The 20,528-nt window shown below is 33.4% G+C and overlaps 1 protein-coding gene across 6 annotated transcripts in view; it reads right to left on the minus strand.

The window, feature by feature from the left end:
• Positions 1-20,528, minus strand: part of LOC134543716 (band 3 anion transport protein) — a 337,233-nt gene that overhangs the window by 35,541 nt on the left and 281,164 nt on the right. For all 6 annotated transcript variants that reach the window (XM_063388400.1, XM_063388397.1, XM_063388398.1 and 3 more), the window contains 8 exons: positions 15,554-15,685; positions 14,802-14,996; positions 14,147-14,251; positions 10,423-10,627; positions 9,938-10,162; positions 8,950-9,098; positions 7,403-7,597; positions 4,619-4,785 (listed from right to left, as the gene is read on the minus strand). In XM_063388400.1, coding sequence (XP_063244470.1) covers positions 4,619-4,785; positions 7,403-7,597; positions 8,950-9,098; positions 9,938-10,162; positions 10,423-10,627; positions 14,147-14,251; positions 14,802-14,996; positions 15,554-15,685 — 1,373 coding nt within the window. The remainder of the gene's footprint in view (positions 1-4,618; positions 4,786-7,402; positions 7,598-8,949; positions 9,099-9,937; positions 10,163-10,422; positions 10,628-14,146; positions 14,252-14,801; positions 14,997-15,553; positions 15,686-20,528) is intronic.

Genomic DNA, 20,528 nt, shown 5'->3' on the forward strand with positions numbered 1-20,528 from the left:
TTTAAGATAAGAACATAAAACGTGAAAATACGCGATTATAAAAAACAAAAACATACATATTTATAATTTGTAAAAAATACTTTCTTACGTTGTTTCTGTTCGAATCTAAAACTTTGTTTACACACACAATACCTTTAATAAACAGTAAAAAACTTGGACGACGAATTTCCAAATTATACTTTTATTAATAAACAAACATCGTTCTTTGTAACGAATACGCGCGCGCATGCGTGAAACATACGAAAGATGCGAGTAACGAAATGCATTCGTGTGTAACGTTTCGTTACTCGTTACTAGATGCCGCACCCGTTACTCAGTAACGAATACATACGGTTTGCTACAGCTCTAAAAATTATCATCGCTGACGTCTACCGGCACACACGGATTACAGAATGACGGAGTTGTGATTAGGTTGAAGATTTGGTTTGACCTTATTACATTTTAACGCAGTTAATTGTGTGTACGTGTGTGTGGTGATTTATAAGTAATCATGTCAATGAAAAGTAGTTTTGTCTGGGAATATTTCACCGTTTATAGTGATCCGTCAAAAGCAACGTGTAATCAGAGGTACTTGAAAGGCTCTAATCGGCTCAGAAGATCGGCAAGATCGGCAGCAGATGATCGGCATCGGCATGATCGGCAAAATAGGTGATCGGCCCAGCTCTACATTTCAACGTACCTGAAAAATAACAATTTTGTTAATTAGTAAAGAAAGTACTTTATCTGAACTGTTACTAAATGTGAAATAGTTTTGGGAGAGAGAGAGAGAGAAAGAGAGTGAACTCCTTTAAAGTTAGTTATTATGTACTTGGTAATGAAATGAGATTTCACAATATTTCAAGTGAAAAAATGTTGTAAATATTGGGGCTATAACACATTTAATTTAACTCTTCTACACATTAAAATTCATACAGCGACGTATCCAGGTGCTGGACTCATAAAAATTTATTTATTTAATGCATGAAAATATTTACAACAAATATCATGCCCATTTTAAGGTAACTATCTTGAGACCCCTTCTCAGAGAGACTTCTTTTGCTCCCAAGGATTTTTATACTCTGAATGCATCCCTTATAAGAATTTTAGTCTACTTCTCATACATAATAATTTACACATTTCAGGAGCATACACAGAATTTCATTTTGGGACGGGAAGGGACTGTACGCTTTCAAATTATTTCCTTTTGTTGGTGGGAATGATAATTTTTTTTAGGATACCTCCCCCTTCCCCCTTGCATATGCCCCTAATAAAGTCACACTAAAATAATTATTTTACAATATGGAAGTAAGGATGCCACCAGACAACATAGGTTTGAAGCCTGAAGTACAATGATTCAAGAAAAGTTTACATACAACCTGGAAGACAAAAAAACTTGAATGCAGACCTGCCAACATTCAAATTTAAAAAATCATGAGGTCCTCGATAAAAATTTTCAGGCCCATAAATACAAGTTAGAAATAAAAAACAACAAATGATAATCTTTAAATTTAAGTGACATACCTGTACATATGTTACATGGTATCTGCTTCAAAATTTATTTCAACAAATTATAGGTTGAAGATTTAATTTAGTTGAACATAATTTAGCGCTGTCGTGTAGTGATCATGCAGGGCCGCAACTAAAAAAGATGTAAAATAACATTCTGCTCGTGTAACACTATTATCACTGTTCACAGCAAAATTAATTTTTTTATTGGAAGCAATACACTTCACGTGTTAGTTGTGTTTTTTTCTAGCGACATGTTTCACAATGTTTCCTCTTCCACTATGCGAGATAGAAAAATCAGCACGGCACATGCTACAAAATGCAAAATTGCTTCCTTTACGTGACTCGAGTATTGATGGAAACTCATTACTGTAAGCTTTCGTAAAACTTGTTTTGTAACTTTTACAAACAAAATCTTGGGGCCCCAAAAAATCGTGAGGAGAAACTATTTTGGCGTGAGGGCGTGAGATGGACCTTAAAATCGTGAGCCTCACACCAAAATCGTGAGAGTTGGCAGGTCTGTGAATGGCATAGATAATTTACAGATATGGGAGCTGTTATCTTAACAGGTGCACATTACAGGTGCAAAAACGTCAAAGAAAATCATAAATTCCACTTATTTTCTGAAACTTTTTAATAGCAGAGTTTGCCAATTTTTCACTTCTCATGTCTTTTAAACATTACATTAATATGATAGGAGATATTAAGATACCCTAAAAAAATAAAATACTAAAATACAAATGTTCAGGCATGCCCTCACTAGGTGGCACTCTTACAAACATACTGTATTCACAACTTGAAAGAGCTATAAAAAACTAGACCTGTGCAAATATAAGTTTTTAGTCCCAGTAGAATTTGAACAAATATATTAAAATAGTACTTTGAAATTCAAATATTGCACTCAAAACAGCTAATGTAAAATTAAGAAATATATAAATTTTTATGATAATTCAAAAGTCATGTTTTAGTAAACACCTGCACCTGGTTTTGAGCAACTACAATATGTAGGCTATTTAACATTAGTAGCTATAAATACTACACAAAAAAAAAATTTGTTTCAAAATTTTGGTGATTATTTTTGCAGTAGTAGCAAACTGCTTGATTATGTTAGCTTGTTTTAAACTTTTCTGCTGTTCACTGTGCACATGTTAAAATAAAGTATCACTAGTTATGACTGACTATTAATATATATTTGGGCTGTGTGTGTGTCTATATTATATATATATATATATATATATATATATATATATATATATATATATATATATATATATATACATACATACACACACACACACATATTTAAATAAATAAATAAATAAATAAAGTGATGAGTCAGATCCCTATTTTCTCAAATCTGAATCTCAAATCTGAACTTAGGTGTCAAGGGTCAAAAATAAAATACATAATAAATGAAAAATATAAACTATGGTGTCGAAACATTCTACCTTTTAAAAGAGAAAGAGAGAGAAAGAGAGAGAGAGAGAGAGAGAAAGAGATAGAGAGAGAGAAAGATAGAGAGAGAGAGAGAAAGATAGAGAGAGAGAGAGAAAGAGAGAGAGAGAAAGAGAGAGAAAGAGAGAGAGAAAGAGAGAGAGAAAAAGAGAGAAAAAGAGAGAGAAAGAGAGAGAAAGAGAGAGAAAGAGAGAAAGAGAGAAAAAAAAGAGAGAGAGAGACTCTTAGTCTTATTGTTGATAGTTGCACAGTGATATGCAACTTCACTACAATTTGAACAGAGTTGAGTATTGATTATTTTGAAGTGCTAGTACATTCAATTTAATGAAATTGATTTGAAATTGTGATAATTCACACAGACCTAAGAACAAGAACACTAATTCTTCGGGAAAAAAAAACCTTTGTAAGGATAATAATCTCTTAACGTACTGCTGAAAAAAATGTGTAACTTCCAAAATATTGTGCACACCAGTTGCCACCAACCTATGCTGACATGTGAACTGCTGTGTTTTTCTTACACACAAAAAATAAGATTTATCTTTCTTTTTTTTTTCAAACTAAATTGTGCATCAACAATAGTGAACTAACATTCACATAGTAGTTGTAGACCAATTATTTAGGTTAAATTATGTTTGTCGCCAATTAAATACCTATTCTATAATCTCTTAACTCTTCTTTGCAGCCAAGAACCTAACTCATGTGGCACATTCAGTGCCCCAGCATTCTCTATTCAAAACATACTTGTTCGTAACATGCCTCAATAACATGATTACCATCTGAATAAAGCAGGTGGTATACGAATTGTAATACTAGTTCGTATATATTTATATAAATGCACTTGTGAAATGACAAAATATAATTCCTCTATTTTCAGTACAAAAAATTACATATTAATGTCTACGCGAGACCTGCAACAAGACTGGTGGCTCCTGGCATACAGCATGGGTAATAAAAATCCTAAATTATTCAAAATTAACAATTTTGTTAGTTGCTCAGTGAAGTGACAAAACAGAAACACAATTCTTGCAAAAAGCAAACAAGCCAAAGTTTATATTTTTTTCAGCATCAAGAAATGAGTTAAATACAAAAAAACATGGAACACAGTGAAACTGTAGCCAGATAAAAGCCATTCAGTTGTTTTTTCCACAACCGTCAAGAACCATTAGCTAAATTGTTTATGTATACTAAAAATAATTTCTGTACATAAAAAAAAAAGATGTCAATCCTGGAATTGTATTTGTGAATTTAAGTTAAATGTAAATTATGAAAGAAACATTCATATTTGTACATATGCTATGTGAAAGAAATGGAATAAAAGCAATTGGCTCATTTCACAAGACTACCAGAAAAATATCAAAAGTACTGCCTAAGGAGTCGTCATGCACACTTGGTTACTTGTACATACTAGTTCTTAACTTATAACTTAAGTATTAAAACCATACATACTATTTACTCAGCACTGTGCTAGTCCAACACACCACAGTCCTTACTTAAGCGTACCAGTTTAACACACTGACAGGTACACAAGCTGCTCAACTGAAATCTGACTTCTGCAACCCTCAAAATTGCTGCGCCACTAGTGAGAACGAAGAGAACAGAATTAAACTCGACATCAAGCACAAGATGCAGTTACACACAAGTCAGTAAACAAGTCACTGCAAGCCGCTGATCCACTTACACTTCCTCCGCAGTGTCGTTGGGTACGAGTGTCAGCGCAAGGGCCGCGAGACCGCTGCCCGAGTCCGCCCACATGGGGGCCGCGTCCTCGGGATACGACACGTTGGAGGCGTTGGGCACGAACCCGTTCGTACAGTAGTCGTCCACGAGGGGAAACTTCTTGAAAACCTGTCAGCAGTCATTCATTACTCGCACAATTATACCTACAGACGTTAGTTTTCTGGAAAAGTATTTTTGGGACAATTATCCGAACATTTATCTGCAAAAAAGTTATACTTTTACAGAAATACAAAAAAAAATTTTTATCGATGTTTCTATACGAACAGAACCAAATAAAACATACTCTTAACATTTGATAGTTTGGGTGGGACTCATGGCACCCTCTAACAATGATAGGAACAAATAATTGTTGTTTGAACAACAACTACCAATCTGCAGAAAATAAATGACTGTATAACGTACATCAACCTATCTTAAACTATGTAATCTATGTTGATAATGGAAAAAAGAAAAAAATGAAAAAATATATGGAAAAATATATGTTTAGAATTTGACAGAAAATCTTACAACTGTAAATATATTTTTGGAAAAATTCCCACTCACATTTTAACTATACAAAACATCCACTTCAGCAACATTGAGTTTGTAGCATTTATAAGGAAGGTTTAAAACTGCTACAATAATCTTTTAATGTGTTTTTTTGCTAATGAAGATAATTTAGTCAAAATTATTTAACACTTTTAAGACTAAAAAACTGAACCTAAAACAAACTAAAAATATAGCTCACCAACTTATAAATTCTATCCTCTTGCAGGTTGTATTTTATGGGAGTTAAGAAGTGAGAAGTTTTAGACTATGCATATTTCAAATGAAACACATGATATTTGACTTTGTCAAAGGTGTTTTCAAGCTCACACCTGTTTAGGAGCTACCATTTATTACTAAACGACTATGTCAACTTTCGTAACAACAATGGGTCTGCAATTTCATCTAACTGAACGCAATGAGTATGCACATCCAATAAAATCAGCCTTTCTCCTGGGTGAGACTATGTCTGAAAAAATACCTAATACAAATAAATGTTTGTTGAAACAAAACCTCGTGCAGACACTGACACGACGGACTTGCATGTGAGGGTCGCGTGCAGGCCTGTCCTCTCACCTCAGATTCCCTGGCACGCTGCGCTACTCACGTCACTGGCCGAGTTGAAATGAACCAAATTCCTGTTTTTATTTAAACATGGCCCTTGCCATACAAGTGCATAGTGCTAATTATCATGCCCCCGAGGAAGCCACAAAACAATAGGAAGATTATTCTTTCAACAGGTTAACGTGATGGTGTAAAAATTTCAAACAGAAGAATTAGATACAGCTAAAAATACAACTGAGCAAGTAACCCCTCACCATAATGCACACGTGTGATTGGTGATACAAGAAGTATACAGTGAGCATAATGAGTTGAGGCCTGGCCGGCACACGAGCTCTAAAAGTGCGGGGGCGCTACGGACGACATCACAAGCCTTACAGCCTCTACGCACCAGGCAACAAACTCGAGTGCAGTGTTCACGTCAGTATTGGGACTTTAAATGGTGACCATATTATTTTATGAAACATTACTTAAGCTAAGGGCTTTCTCATCTTCCCTATACCACTTACAACACTCTCGTTTATAATTTTTTTTTACCAAAAATTATCCTGAAAACACCTGTTTAACCTTTTTCACTATCCAAAAAATACGTAGTAAAGATATAAACCATAAAACTAAACTGGTATAGACAAGTGCAATGGGTCTTAAGTGCTATTCATAATCAGACACTTTAAATGAATCTTAGCAGTTTTTAAATGGTGTGTTAACATCCAGAGCTTCGCAAGATGTTTGGTGACCTAGCCAGGTGGTAACATGAAGTGATTTGCTCCCTGCAGATACAAGATGTGAAGGTAGATACAGGAAAAGTCTTTCATCTAGTATTCTATGGTTCAACACATTCTGTAAAATGGCACCAATAAAGCTGCTACAAATTCAGATTCTTTTGGGCACCAGGTTGCATTGTTGCACTCCCGTATACAGTTTGCTCAGAGTCTGTTTCCTAGTGGGTTACATTCCCATTTTTACATTTGGAATTCCCATTACAACTATAATTATGTTTGATAATCTGGAAAAATCACTAATCTGTAAAGACAAGATTTTAAGGTTTTATTTTTTTTTTTGTTGAATTTTGTTTTTAAAACAGAGGATTTTGGTGTTATTATTTTATTTTTATAAAATCTGTTTTGGAATATTTACTCTACCAAAATTGAAGTAAAATTTATGTGCTGCATTTTCATGGTAAAATAATTTTTAATAAATGGGTCTAAAACACAAACATTCAGAACAATAAAAATAAATTAGAGATGCACAATAAACCAAATAAAATAATTTTTCTGATCCATGCACTTTGGTACAATTTTTTGTATGGAAATAATAACATTCCTTGAATACCAAACATTAAAAAATTTCTGTTTTTTTATTTTTAATTAAGTTTTGCTTTAATGCTAATTAATTCCATGATATAACTTGCATTTTAATGCTAGTATTTGGTGTATTAACTTACGTTTTAGTGTTATGCAGTGTTTTGAATTGCTTTTCAAAGTTATTTTGTTTTTATTGCAATTCACCATAATATCTTGTCCCTAATAATCCATCTTGGCCGTAGCACTAAACTTTCCGGAATTAATAACTTTCACTGTATGTTTACTCTTAAAATATAGAAAACTAGTACAAAATTTCAATGCAAAACCAAGCTTACCATGTATACTTTAGTGAAACTGTCAACCATGTACAAAAGTGCAATCAGAGCAGCAAAAATTTCTTCAGTGAAACGAGTGAACAGTTTCACAAGCACACTGCCTTCGAAGCTGCTGACGACCAATGCAATCAGTCCTAACCACAGTCCTATGTACGTCCTCGTTGCCAGGAAGTTGAGGCCGTTGGATAAACAAAACTGTGAACACAGATTCACCGGTACATCCAGCAACAAGCACTTAAGTCTCTGTTAAATCAATATTTTAGATTTTTTGTTATTGCGTTTTTATTAATGATGTTCCTATACCAAGGTATCAGCACAGGTATCAGAGGTATTGAAAAAATAAACTAAGAACTATGAATTTTTAAACAACATATTTTCTATGTTTATTTTTCATAGATTTAATAATATTTTTATCTGGTTTGATTTTAAAAATATCTTCAAAGGAAAATTACAAAAAATTAAAAGCTTAGGCACTGTTTAGCTAAAATTAAATAGAAATGAAAACTTTAACTAATCAATAAATAATACACAATTTATTTTCAATAATCTGGCTTTGAATTTAGATTTAGAAGAAAAAAACATTCACAAAAATATTTTTTAAAAAAGTTACAATTATTTATTCATATAGCGTGGCCAGTATTAATTGAAAATTTTGATTGCAGTATAAGGTATAGATGGTGTTAACGAGGTATTGTAGTGGTATCAATGGTTGTATAGGGGTATTGTAGTGGTATCGCGATTATCTGGAATTGGTATCAGAAAAGCCCTAAATATTATGCCCTTATTTTTTTTATCTAAAACAATTTCTATTGGTATATAGTATATATGTATATTATATGTAAACCCATTGCATTTTGTGTTTTGTAGCAAATACTGTCCCCAGATATATGCTTAAAGTTACCAGGTACTTGTAAAAAGTCAGGCTCGACTAATTGCGAACGGTCACTCACTAGAAGTTCAAATTATAAGTTCCCAAAACTACGTAATACATACAAAATTGCTTCCTTAATCTCACTTTTAAAATGATTGTTCAAAACAAATCTTAAATCAGAAAAAAAAAAATACAACCTTGCACATGAAACAAAGCCTTAAATCTCCTTGTGTCACTGCAGATTTAACCTGGATTATTTTCTGAGTGGAAAAAGTGGCAAATGATGTGAGCTATTGGATTTCTGCAACACTCTACCAAATTCTTTCTGTCAGTGATTTATCTTTTCACTACTCCCCACCCCCTGCCAATTAATTTAACTTTGCTCATTCTCAAAGCTATCACCAGAACAACAGTCAAGTTCCACAAATAGGGCGGCCGGCTTCTCTGAGCCATAACAAGACCCATCCTTATCGACTCTACCTCAGGGTTAATAAAGATGTAGATTTTGATTAGGATGTCAGATGAAACAAGCTAGTGATACCTGGCTTACTAGCAACATCATTTTTCAAATCTCTCAAATTTTAATATTTCTCACAAGTATCAGTAGAAGTTACTAGGTATTCTGAAAATATATGGATAAATGTCGCAAGAACAAATTTGTATCACAACTACTTACATTAAACAAGCTCTCATCAAATATGAGCAATGGACCGGTTGTTCCAATGATGATTAGAGGCTGGCCAGAAAGCAAAGCAAATATTATGCCAGCAACCGACGTGGAGATCAGCGTTTCAGATATTCCAATCGAGTTGTTCGTATTCCCACCTGAAAATCACAATAAAAAAAATGTCTACATAACAAAAAGGATAAATAACCATATATAACAACCAGTAATAATTTTAGTCAATGCATATTTACTTTCCCTCTAAGGATTTCACAGTAGCTATTAAATTTACTCAGGATAGCTGCTGTCAGTCAAGACCGACCATGCAAACTTGTCAACATATGTGAGCTATACAATCATGCGACTGCACAAGCTATGACTATAAGCCAGTGTGAAGAGATAAAGTGAGACTTTTTTTTATCAAATGCTTTGGCAAACTTGACAGTTGCTGAATATTCTTATAAAATTGATGAACATAAATTTTGATACACAATCAGCTAGTCTATCTAGTGTCATATGAATGTTTGTTGTAATAAACTCTAGTGTCTGAAAGTTTGATCAAACACCTATCTAAGTTTCCTTATCTTGAATAGAATATACCCATAAGCCCTATCAAGGCTAGTACCTACCTTAGTCCCTGAAAATGTGGGAATAATTAGAAATAAAAACAATATATCTCCTAAAAAAAAAAGATTTTACAATTATTTTGTCTATGCTATAAAATTCTTTAAATGCTCTAATCACACCATTTCATTTTTTATTAAATGGTGGGAAAAAAAACAGCATTAATTTTGAAACACAAAATTATAAAACTGTCCATGCAATAGTGCTGTATGAAACTGCGTTTTGTACACTCAAAAGAACTGGATCTTCAGCCCATTAATTTTATCAAACTCAAACTCAAACAGAACTTGTGAGACTTTAAATAGGTCTAGATCGAACAGAAGCAAAGCAATAATAGGTACTCTTCTAGGTAAATACAGAAATTCATGGTCCTTACCCATTATTCCACCAAACGTGATGGCAGTCGACACACACGCAAAATAAATGAAGATAATTGCTGCGAAGCATTCAGAATTCAAGCCATCTAAAATATCAGACTTGTAGAATGGGAACCTCCTCTTTATGTCGTTGATAAGCCCTCCAAACGGGCGTCTTGTCCTGCGCAGAGGGTCATCTCCTGGGGGCTTGCCCCCATCTCCATCCCCTCCGGCGATAAGTAAGGCTGCAACAGACAGGAAAAACATCGCAGCTGGCTTGTATATCCTAGTTCAACACAGTAACCGACATAACCTAATCATGATTGTAATACGGTCATCAAAGGTAATGTTAGGGACAAGGAGAAACAGTAAATCTTCAGTAAATTAATTTTTTCCTCTAAAATATATATTTTTTTATATTGTGTAAGAAACTATGAAGTATGTTGAATAGCTTGGAAAAAAACTACACAACAAAGAGTTTAAAACAGTTTTAATTCCAACTAACCTTTATGAGGTCCCTCCAACATCTGTATACTTTTGTTCCTCCTGCGGCGAATCTTTTCGCTCTTTGCCTTCAGCTCAGTGAAGGGCAGCAATGCCTTCCGCTCCCAATCCCCCGGCGGCAGCACTATGCTGTCGTCCAGGAACTCATTAATAGCCGACAACAGCTCTTTCCGTTCCTCAGCCCTGTATGCTATGCTATGAAAATACTAAACAAAAATACCCAAAATTAAATTTTCAAAGGACTTTACCTTCACAAGGTACAAAATATAAATTAATTTTTTACCTTTGAGTGCAGTGAAAAATTAGTGTAGTTAAGTGCTGATGTACCTCTAGAGTAATATTACAAATCTGCAAGTTATATCCAAGACCTTTCTAGAATGTTTGAAACTAAACCCTTGAATTATAATTTTACTTCTACTACTAAATTATATTTCCTAATTAATTGGTGCACACTTTATTCCTGACCCAGAAGTAATTAAAAACATAAATTTAAAAAATTGTATGTAGGTACCTCAAATAATATTTGTTTTCTACTAATACTCTCAAGAAACATTTTTTGAAGTGAACAACCAAGTTTATTCAGCTAATTCAGCACTATTCAGATTATGTTAATTTTTTTAGACATATATACAATAAATATGTCACCACGCAAGTTTCTTCTGCTGAAAATTCACCACACAAATGAAATATTTGCATGTACATCTTCTTTTGGAAAAAAAACACTAATTGAAACCTTGACACACTGTTGCTGAATGACTGTTGCTTGATGTTCCTCTCACACTGCTATGCCCGGTGCTTGAGTCACAAGTATTACCATGTAGCATGCAAACATCAACACTATCATCTCCACATATTCTTATCTCCCACAAACACGCCTAGGGCCAGCATTCCATGACACAAGTCTCCGATCCGTGCAACCCGAGCCAGGGCTTCAGTATCTATTACTCATTTCGACACGCTTTAATTCTGCATGCATTATTCTATCTTGCTGATATGCTTAAATGCATTTAATTTGCCCACTCTAGATGCAGTACACATTTTGTCCTATTTTCTATTCAAATTAATCCCAAAGCAAGTACAACAGCATACAATAAATGCAATTAAAGCTAAAATTCGTATAGGGTACAAAGGTAATGTATAAATCAAGCTCACCATAATGCGCATGTGTGATTGGTTACTATTCCCAACTCTTTCAAAGTAAACCAAGGAGAAAAAAGAGAAAAAAAATCCGAGATTTGTAACACATTATAGGAAACAAACTATCTTGTACAATGGCTTAAAAAAAAGCCATTATAAATGAATAGTTTTTATTAGATAAAGGCTTTACAGTCTCTAAGTAACAGTGTTCTGAATTAGAATTGTTTACACATTAAAATGAGTTTCTCAGTTCACAATGACATTTGTTCACCTGAAAGTGGTTTCCCATGTATAATTATTAATCACTGGGTCAAAACAAAAGTTTACATTATTGAATGCTACTCAGATAGTGTTTCAACCCTGGCATTTACAGCATGTGAAATAATAAAAGGATGTGAAACAAAATTGGTAATACAAACTACAAACGCATATTGATTAAATAAATGGCTTTCTTTTAAGGGGAATTATCAATATAAAGGTCTGGTATCACCACGTGAATTAGACTAAAAATTAGACCTAGTATCTTCCTTTCGTCTTTGCCTAGTACCACAATTAAAAATCACCAATGCTGAAATTTTTAGACATTAATATTGTATTGGTTCACAAAAGTAGTCATCATCTTGTATAAATTATAATAATGAGTTTGAGTAAGACAGTATTCATGTTTTGTTTTGAAACAACTAGCATACTGCATTCGGAAATCAAGCCAGACACCAACAAGGTAAGCAACTATGGATTCAAGGCTAGATGTTAACACGCAGAAAACATGGAGAACAAAAATGAGTAATATTAAGAAAATGTGACCCAAAAAATTAGTGACTAAGCTTAAAACCAAATAAAAATTGTATATGAATGAATGTCTATATTGCTGTTAGTGGTAAAGGTGTGTGAATATTGGGAAACACGAATAGTTGTGAATAACAATAAACTATTTGCATTCGGAAGTTGAATATCAAAAATTAAAACTGCAAATATTTACATGCACGTCAGTTTTGTTTCTCATGGTTGTTCCAAATGAGTCTTTTTTTCACAAACTTTTTATGTTAACCATTTAATATATCAATATATTCGTATTAACATTAATCGCAATATATGTTTAAAAAGTTTATTCCAAGAAATTAAAATTAACAGTCTTCATTAAATCAACACGTTCTGGTAGCTCAACAGAGGAAAATGAATATGACGCCATTTCCAAATTAAACAACGTTAACAGAAATACCAATATGACCATATTTTTTATGAATGTTTGCCATCATCATTTGTAAAATTATAAAATAAATAACCCAATCCTTTTTGTATTTGTTTTATCTGTTACTGCTGTTTGATATAACGGTAAAATTAATTTCATGTGCAAAATAACTTTTTGTTTAACCATTTGTTATTTTAGTAACCAAACGGAACAATAAAAAAAAGTCTTCAATCTTTCATGTCATCTTTATGATGAAAATTGTTGTGTAATTTGCAACTACATAAAAATTACTAACTTAAACAGAGATTTTTTCTGTAGTTTTGGTGCACAAAAACAAAAATATCATGAAAAATTACCACGGTACATGGATTATTTGTGTAGTCAGCCATTATCTTTGGGTAGGTAGTGACAGGCCTAACCTTTATTGTATGTTAAAAATATAAGAAACAAGGATTTATAATTTTCAAATAAATTTCATTCTGGTTTATTGCCATAAATGGATACCGGGTAAAGTGGTGGAGAATTTAATGTCAGATAAATTTTTTGAACACGTATTTGAAATAAAATATTATTTGCAAGGTTATTATATTATTTATTTTTAACTTATTTTAGTTCTAAATTCTTATGAAGTAAAACCAATCAAAATTTTGTTACAATTGAGTTCGCAGTGTGTTATAACTGGATATCAAAAACAACTGAGAAAAATGGTTTGCTATTATATTTAAACATTATTAATAATTTATTTACTGTTTAGCTAATTATTAGGCCTATATTTTCATGGTATACAAGAGTTTATTACAAAACATTAAATAAAAAACTTAACACTGCGGTGTCTAGTTTTTTACAAAATGAAGTCTCAAGAACAGCAGATGTTAATGTATATATATATAAAAAAGCCTTGCCACCTGGAAACCTTATCAGCGAATGTTAAAGAAAAAAATTGTTTACAAAAGTATTCTGTATGATAATATGCCAAAATAAAATATGACATAAATTCAACTTCAAAATTATTCACATTTGATTTTACTAATCAATTCAAAAATATTCGACCATCAAAATTCACTATATGCACAGTCCTAGTTAGCTGAACTCATTGAAACTCACTGACCAAAATAAATTGTGTAACAGATTTTTTTTAATAGCTACATACATGTGTCATTATGATGGTAAATGAGTTTATATCAGTTGATGTGTAACCAGGCCGTGCCAAACCAGCTGTATATTACTCTGCCCCATATTTGATTATAACTGTCTACTCTAAGTAACTTGTGTGCATATAACTATGAGGCCCAGCTCACAAGACTTCCATGCACTTATATACAACAGCCTCTCAAATCTTAAGAATAATTCAAGCCATCATAATTTAAGATAAGAGCAAGCAAATTATATAAAAACTTACCGCATTTGACATGAGAGTTGATATTGAGCGACCAATTTCATGGTAATCAAGGTCCGCTGTGTTTGGTCCCAAAAGAATGAACATAAATCTGACAGGTATTGAAACCTGAAAAAAATATATATATATATATATATAACTTCAAAATATAGCTACTAAATTTAATACATAATGGTTTTTACATACTTTCAAGGAGTAACAGACAACATTTTTCATTTGAGCATGAAATATTCACATATTAAAAACCCTTGGGAAAACAGACTCCTCACTAACACAGATAAAAACAAAACCATAGCAAGTGCAAGGTTATCAGACTTACAAGAGGTTGCTACATATAGACCACACTGGCCAAAAGACAATTTTTGTTAAGATTGTAAATATCAACATTGTTAAATGTCTAAAGACGTGATTTAATCAACTCTAAAAAAATAATCATAATTTCATTACAGAAGCTATTACAGGAATTAAAACAATTAGTATTGACTTCAGGATACAGGATATACATAAATGGTGATAACGGTTTCAAACCGATCAAAAAATCAGCCTCTTTAAAGCAACTTGAGGAGAAGGGGGAATGACAGCAGCACTAATTGGCCAACATGACAGAAGCCACGGTCAAACAGGAAGTTGATGAATGTGCGGATCACGGATCACTTACCTCGGTGAGTGCAGGGATGGGAACACCCTCGGCCAGACGAACGAAAGCTATGGTTGGTTGCTCCAAGAAGTCTAAGGCTCCGACGAGCACCGTCGTTGCCTCTGCTCCCACAGGTATCCTTTTTAAAATTGCATCGTTGTGTATCTTCTTCAAATCATCCACGGATGAAGTGTATGTTTCTTCCTTTACGTCCACCTGCTCACAACACACACATCCAGTGTACAGCTACAAAAAAGATTTGCCACAATCATTATTATGACCAGAGTAACAATAATTTCTTTAGTTTATTTAGTTTTAATTCATTCAACCAACAGCGATAATTTTGGACACACACGCCTTAATTGTTGCTCTGATACTATTTCACCCCCACAACAAGAAAAACAAATACATATAAGTACGATCATGGTATTCTGAAATACCAGCCATTAGAACATCTATTTGTACTAATATAAACTCTTTCCAACTTGAACTTAGAAAAATCCATACCAAAATATAAAATTTTTTAAGTCATTCTATTTATTACTTAGTTATGGATTTAAAGAGAAAATAGCAGAAATAATCACTTATCACTAAACAATTAAAAATAATAACCAACAGGGTTTGCATTTACAAAATATGTAGTTTGATGTTGTAAAAGAAAGTGAAAAATGAAGTTGTTATGAATAAGAGCTCTCAATGGTTAGTAATAAAATTATTTTCAAAAACTAACAAGGTAACATTATGTAATAATTGTGAAAATATGTAATACTTACCACGTGGTTTTCTGGCTTGCCTAGTGTGTCCACAATGGCTGGATGGCTGTTGGATAGCTTCACTGTTGCCACCGTGTCAAAACTTGCATTGCTGGGAATGATTTTGGGTTTCCCTTTCTCCTCATTCAGATTCTAGAAATATGAACAAGAAATGTCACACTATTCTTTAATGCACATTTAGGTTACAGTAAAATGATTCTGATACATTTCAAACATAGGTGTTGCAACTTGCTAGGTGAATAAGATCCATCCTTCAGAAGTCTGTGTTCTGCACACTGCACCGTAAGTATATACTATCAAATATACGGAATCATAATACATGCAACACACAGGTAGCTAGTGCCATGGCTTCTTCCTTGATTTTGGCTCTATTTCTAAAGCCAAAATCAGGCTCTAAATGAATCAAGAGAGATGAAAAACTGTCTATTACGAAAAGAAAAAAAAAGAAAAAAAAAAGACAGCACGGAGAAGACTGCAAAAGACTATGAAATAATATAATACACAAGGATTAACTACAAAGAAATATTTCTGGAAGATATGAAACTGTAAAATTAAATGAAAGATAAACATTTACTTGCTATGAAACATACAGATTCATAATAAACCAATTATTTCAATATAACATAAATGTTAATTTAGTCAGAGCTTATTCAAATTTTTGAAGCGTATTTAAAAGGAACATTTAGCAAAATATTCACCTCAGACATTCATTTATATGACACTTGAAAAAAAAGTGTTGTCTATTGTATATCAAAAAAACCAAATAATTGAAAACATTAATTCTGCAATTTTGTCAAGTAGAACATACTGCAACAAAATAATTACTCAAACAGATCAGCTGCAAGATCCAACATAATTTAAAAGTATCTCAACAAACTATCTTCTTTATTTAATGCCAGTTGTTTCACTGGTTTTAAAAAATTATAAAAATATTTTCTGGTACACATATATCCTTAAAATTGGTGAATTGATATTAAAAATTTAAATCTATAAACCATCGTAAGTTAAAAGTATGTTAATTGGTTTCCACAGTTAAGTATCCCATGTATAGTTAGAAACCAACTAAGCTTCCATGCACAACTGAAATCTATAAAGAAATTCAATAAATACTTGCACATTTTATTTAAAATCAATTGAAAAATAAATTACAAATATACTCATGCAATATAGGCTTCAAAGATAGCTAAAAAAGTTTAAGTTTAGAGCCATGCTGTGAAGAACTAAGTTCTATTACAATAAATATATTATTTTATTATTTTCTTGGTTTAACAAATACTATAGCAGGGGTCGCCAAATGGTGGACCGCGGTCCACATCCGGACCGCCGACCCATTTTGTGCGGACCACGAGAACACAGAAACTTGCACTGCAGAGTACGTAATTTAATAAAAATGTATCCCCCACATTATCTTTGTTGACGTCAATTCGAAAACGGCCGGGCGAAGTAACGAGCTAACAAGTGAGAAAGAGTTCGCGGATTGCGAAAGCGTTGATTGTCGCGGAGGGAAGCGCGAGGGCGGGAGTAATCACGCGATCGTGCCGCCGGCCGCCGGGGGGGTCAGTGTTTTGTTTTAATTTTGAGTGACAGACGCCGCGACGATTCACATGCTTGAAATATTACGTTAGCATGTCTACATTAAGAGTTTAAGTACCTACCTGTTTACATTAGCGAGTTTTATTACTATGGAACCGAAAAAAAGAAAAGTTGAAGATAAAAATAGACAGTTTTTGCCAGAATGGACCGATTTATATTGTTTTACGCTGCCAAATCGTGCTGGAGCAGTAACAATGTGCTTGATTTGTAACCAAACAGTGGTGTTAATTAAAAGCTCGAATATGAAACGACATTATGATACCAAACACAAATCATTTGCTGAAAACTTTCCACTTGGTAGTGATCTGCGTAAGTCTAAAATTGCAAGTTTACTATCAAGTTACTCATCTTCGACCCAGATCATAAGTTGCTCAATGACTGAGCAGGAAAAATGTGGTGAGGCTTTTTTACGTGTTTATTGGACTCTTGCTAAGCATATGAAACCATTTACTGATGCTGATGTAGTTAAAGAATGCTTTCTAGAGGCGGATAATGCTTTATTTGAGAACAAAAAGGATGTTGTTGAGACGATACAACAGATTCCGTTATTTGCTTCAACTAGCACCAGAAATACACACGTTTTGGCAGAAGAAAATCATTGTGATGTGAAGCGGCAGTTAAATAATGCAAACTATTACGCCTTGGCTATGGATGAATCGTGCAATGTCACTGATACGGCACAGTTAATTATTTTTGTACGCTACCTGGACCAAACGATAGAAACTTTTGTTGAGGAGATATTGGCTCTTTTGCCGCTATTAGGAAGAACCCGAGGAGAAGACATGATCAAAGCAGTGATGGATTATTTTGATAAAGATGAGTTAGATTTGAAAAAGCTTTTATCGGTAACTACTGACAGTGCGCCAGCAATGGTTGGGAATAAAAAAAGACTACTTCACCTGTTGAGTAGCAATGCAAGATTGTAATGTTGCAAGACCCCTGCCCTCCTAGCTAAATATTTGTCTTTTAAACTGTTTTCATGCATGTAAACATTTCTTAAAAAGTCTCGCTAAGAATAGTTTACCGTTTTTATTTTTTAATGGTTGATATTTGCAATTGCTGTGTATTTTAAGAATGTACTTTGTATTTTAACAGACATTTTAAATCATTACTATTTTTTATGTAATTGTTCACAAATAAGTAGTTTACTGGATTTTTGCCAGTTTTGGCCTACTTTTTCAGGTTTTTTTCTAAATAAGTTTAATTTTGTCAAGTAATTTGTATTGGATTGCTGTTTTTAACTTTCATTAACGTGTTACATAATTGTCTGGTAATCACTTATTTAGGGTTTTCAAGAAAGCTTTTAAACTTTGAGTACTAATTATATTTGTCTAACACTGTGTATGAATGTTTTCTACAATATTTATTTGAATTTTAATATGGTACTATAGTGATATATTACTTTTTTATTCAGAACTGGCTGTTACATAAGGTTCTAGAACAATGGACTTGGTGTGGGATGTATTAGAAAGAGACAGGTATGAGACCAATGAGTGCGAGTGAGATAAAAACGGTGATTCCCCACCAAGAGAGAGACAGAAACGATATTTCTTCGGAGCATGGGAAACCAAGGTCAGACGTTGTTGATAAAATTAAGAAAGGTCGGAAAATGGGAAGTCCCTGTCTATATGTATGGAAAATGGTTTTCAGTGCTTATGTTGTGTACTGTTATTAGCTTGTGATTTGAATTGTGTGTGAGAGAGTGTGTGATTGGTCGGTGAGGTCATGTGACTTCTCCTTCCTGCGTGATGAAGAAGGTGGCATCACTTCACCAGTCGTATGTCGATCGCTGCACCAGGAGGGCGCGTTCGGTGGCTTCTTACCAAATATGCAGGAATTTTGAGAAGGATAAATTTAACGTCGGTAGCTAGAGCCATGCCTAAGAGAGTAAACTAATCATTTGTTGTTTTGGAACTTTTTGGACACTTAACTAGAAATTGCAGCTGCCGACGTCTGCGTTTGGCTCATGGCGAAATTCGTTTTCGCTGGGTGCGGCTGTGTTTGAGGCCGCACTGATTTTGTGTACTTACATTAAAATGTTACTGAAGGATTTAACCTACGTTAATTTTGGTTAATTCTCATCGCCCGAGCTGTGAGCAATTCTCGACAGGCGGATGTACGAGTTGAATGAGTGAGAAAAATTTTGAAAGTGATTGGATTCGTCTGTGCAGCATTCTATTTTGAAAAATAAAACAAAAACTACAATTGGCACTTAACATATCTTTTTTTATTATTTATATATAACGAACCGTTATAAGATGTAATGAAAATTTGATTTCCTACCACTCTATTATTCACCAAACTGTGCTTTGCTGCAAACTCAATCATAATTTTGAGCGTATTATGAAAGAAGTGATGAAAATAGTAAATTTTCTTCGTGCGAAATCATCACTGCAACATCGTGAATTGAAATCATTACTTGAAGAAGTTGATGCACAATATGGCGATCTACTGTTGCATAATAATGTGAGATGGTTAAGCAAAGGCTGCGTTTTAGAAAGATTCCTTAGCATTTTAGAACACTTGAAGACATATCTTTTCAACAGTGATCAGACTTCAGCAAACGCCTACTTAAGTTTTCTAAATGAAAAAGAAAATGTAGCTGCCATTGCTTTCTTGAAGAATATTTTTTAACATATCAATTACCTGAACCTTAAACTTCAAAGCAAGGGAAAGCTTGTATGGAAGGTCATGTCAGAAGTAAAAAGTTTTTCACGAAAACTCAATCTCTTTATTAATGATCTTGGTAATGAATGCTTACACTTCCCCAATTTAAATAAAATAATCAGCAGTGAAAACGAGATTGACGTCGGCCAATACAAGACGTTCATTACGGGTCTTAAATCGGAATTTAAAAACAGGTTTGCAGATTTTGAGAAAATTGAGAATGTTGTAGAAATCCTCAGCAGCATTTACTCTCTGCATCCTGATGGTGAATGGAGCAACGAAGCTGCAATTGTTTTCGGGAGTGATAAAGCTACTCTGCAGATGGAAATTATTGATTTCCAAGAAAACACAGTTTTTAAAACACAAACATGCGGAAGTTTCCAATGAAGAGTTCTAGATAAAACATGTGTGTGGTAATAATCATCCAGAACTACAAAAATTAGCTTTGAAACTACTTACTTTGTTTGGGTCAACATATATTTGTGAAGCAGCATTTTCGAAGATAAACTTCATTAAGAATAAATTTTGATCTCGACTTACTGATGAACATCTCCAGAATTTAATATCAATAGCTTGCACCAATTTTACTCCAAACTTCAGACAGATAGTCCGCAACAAAAAATGTCATTTTTCTCATTGATATGTAAAAAATACCTTTGTTATTTCAGTAATTACATTTGTTTGATAAATATTTTTTTCTATAAAATGTTGTGCT

This window comes from Bacillus rossius, chromosome 1 (assembly GCF_032445375.1).
Source record: "Bacillus rossius redtenbacheri isolate Brsri chromosome 1, Brsri_v3, whole genome shotgun sequence".
In the NCBI taxonomy this organism is placed as follows: Eukaryota; Metazoa; Arthropoda; class Insecta; order Phasmatodea; family Bacillidae; genus Bacillus; species Bacillus rossius.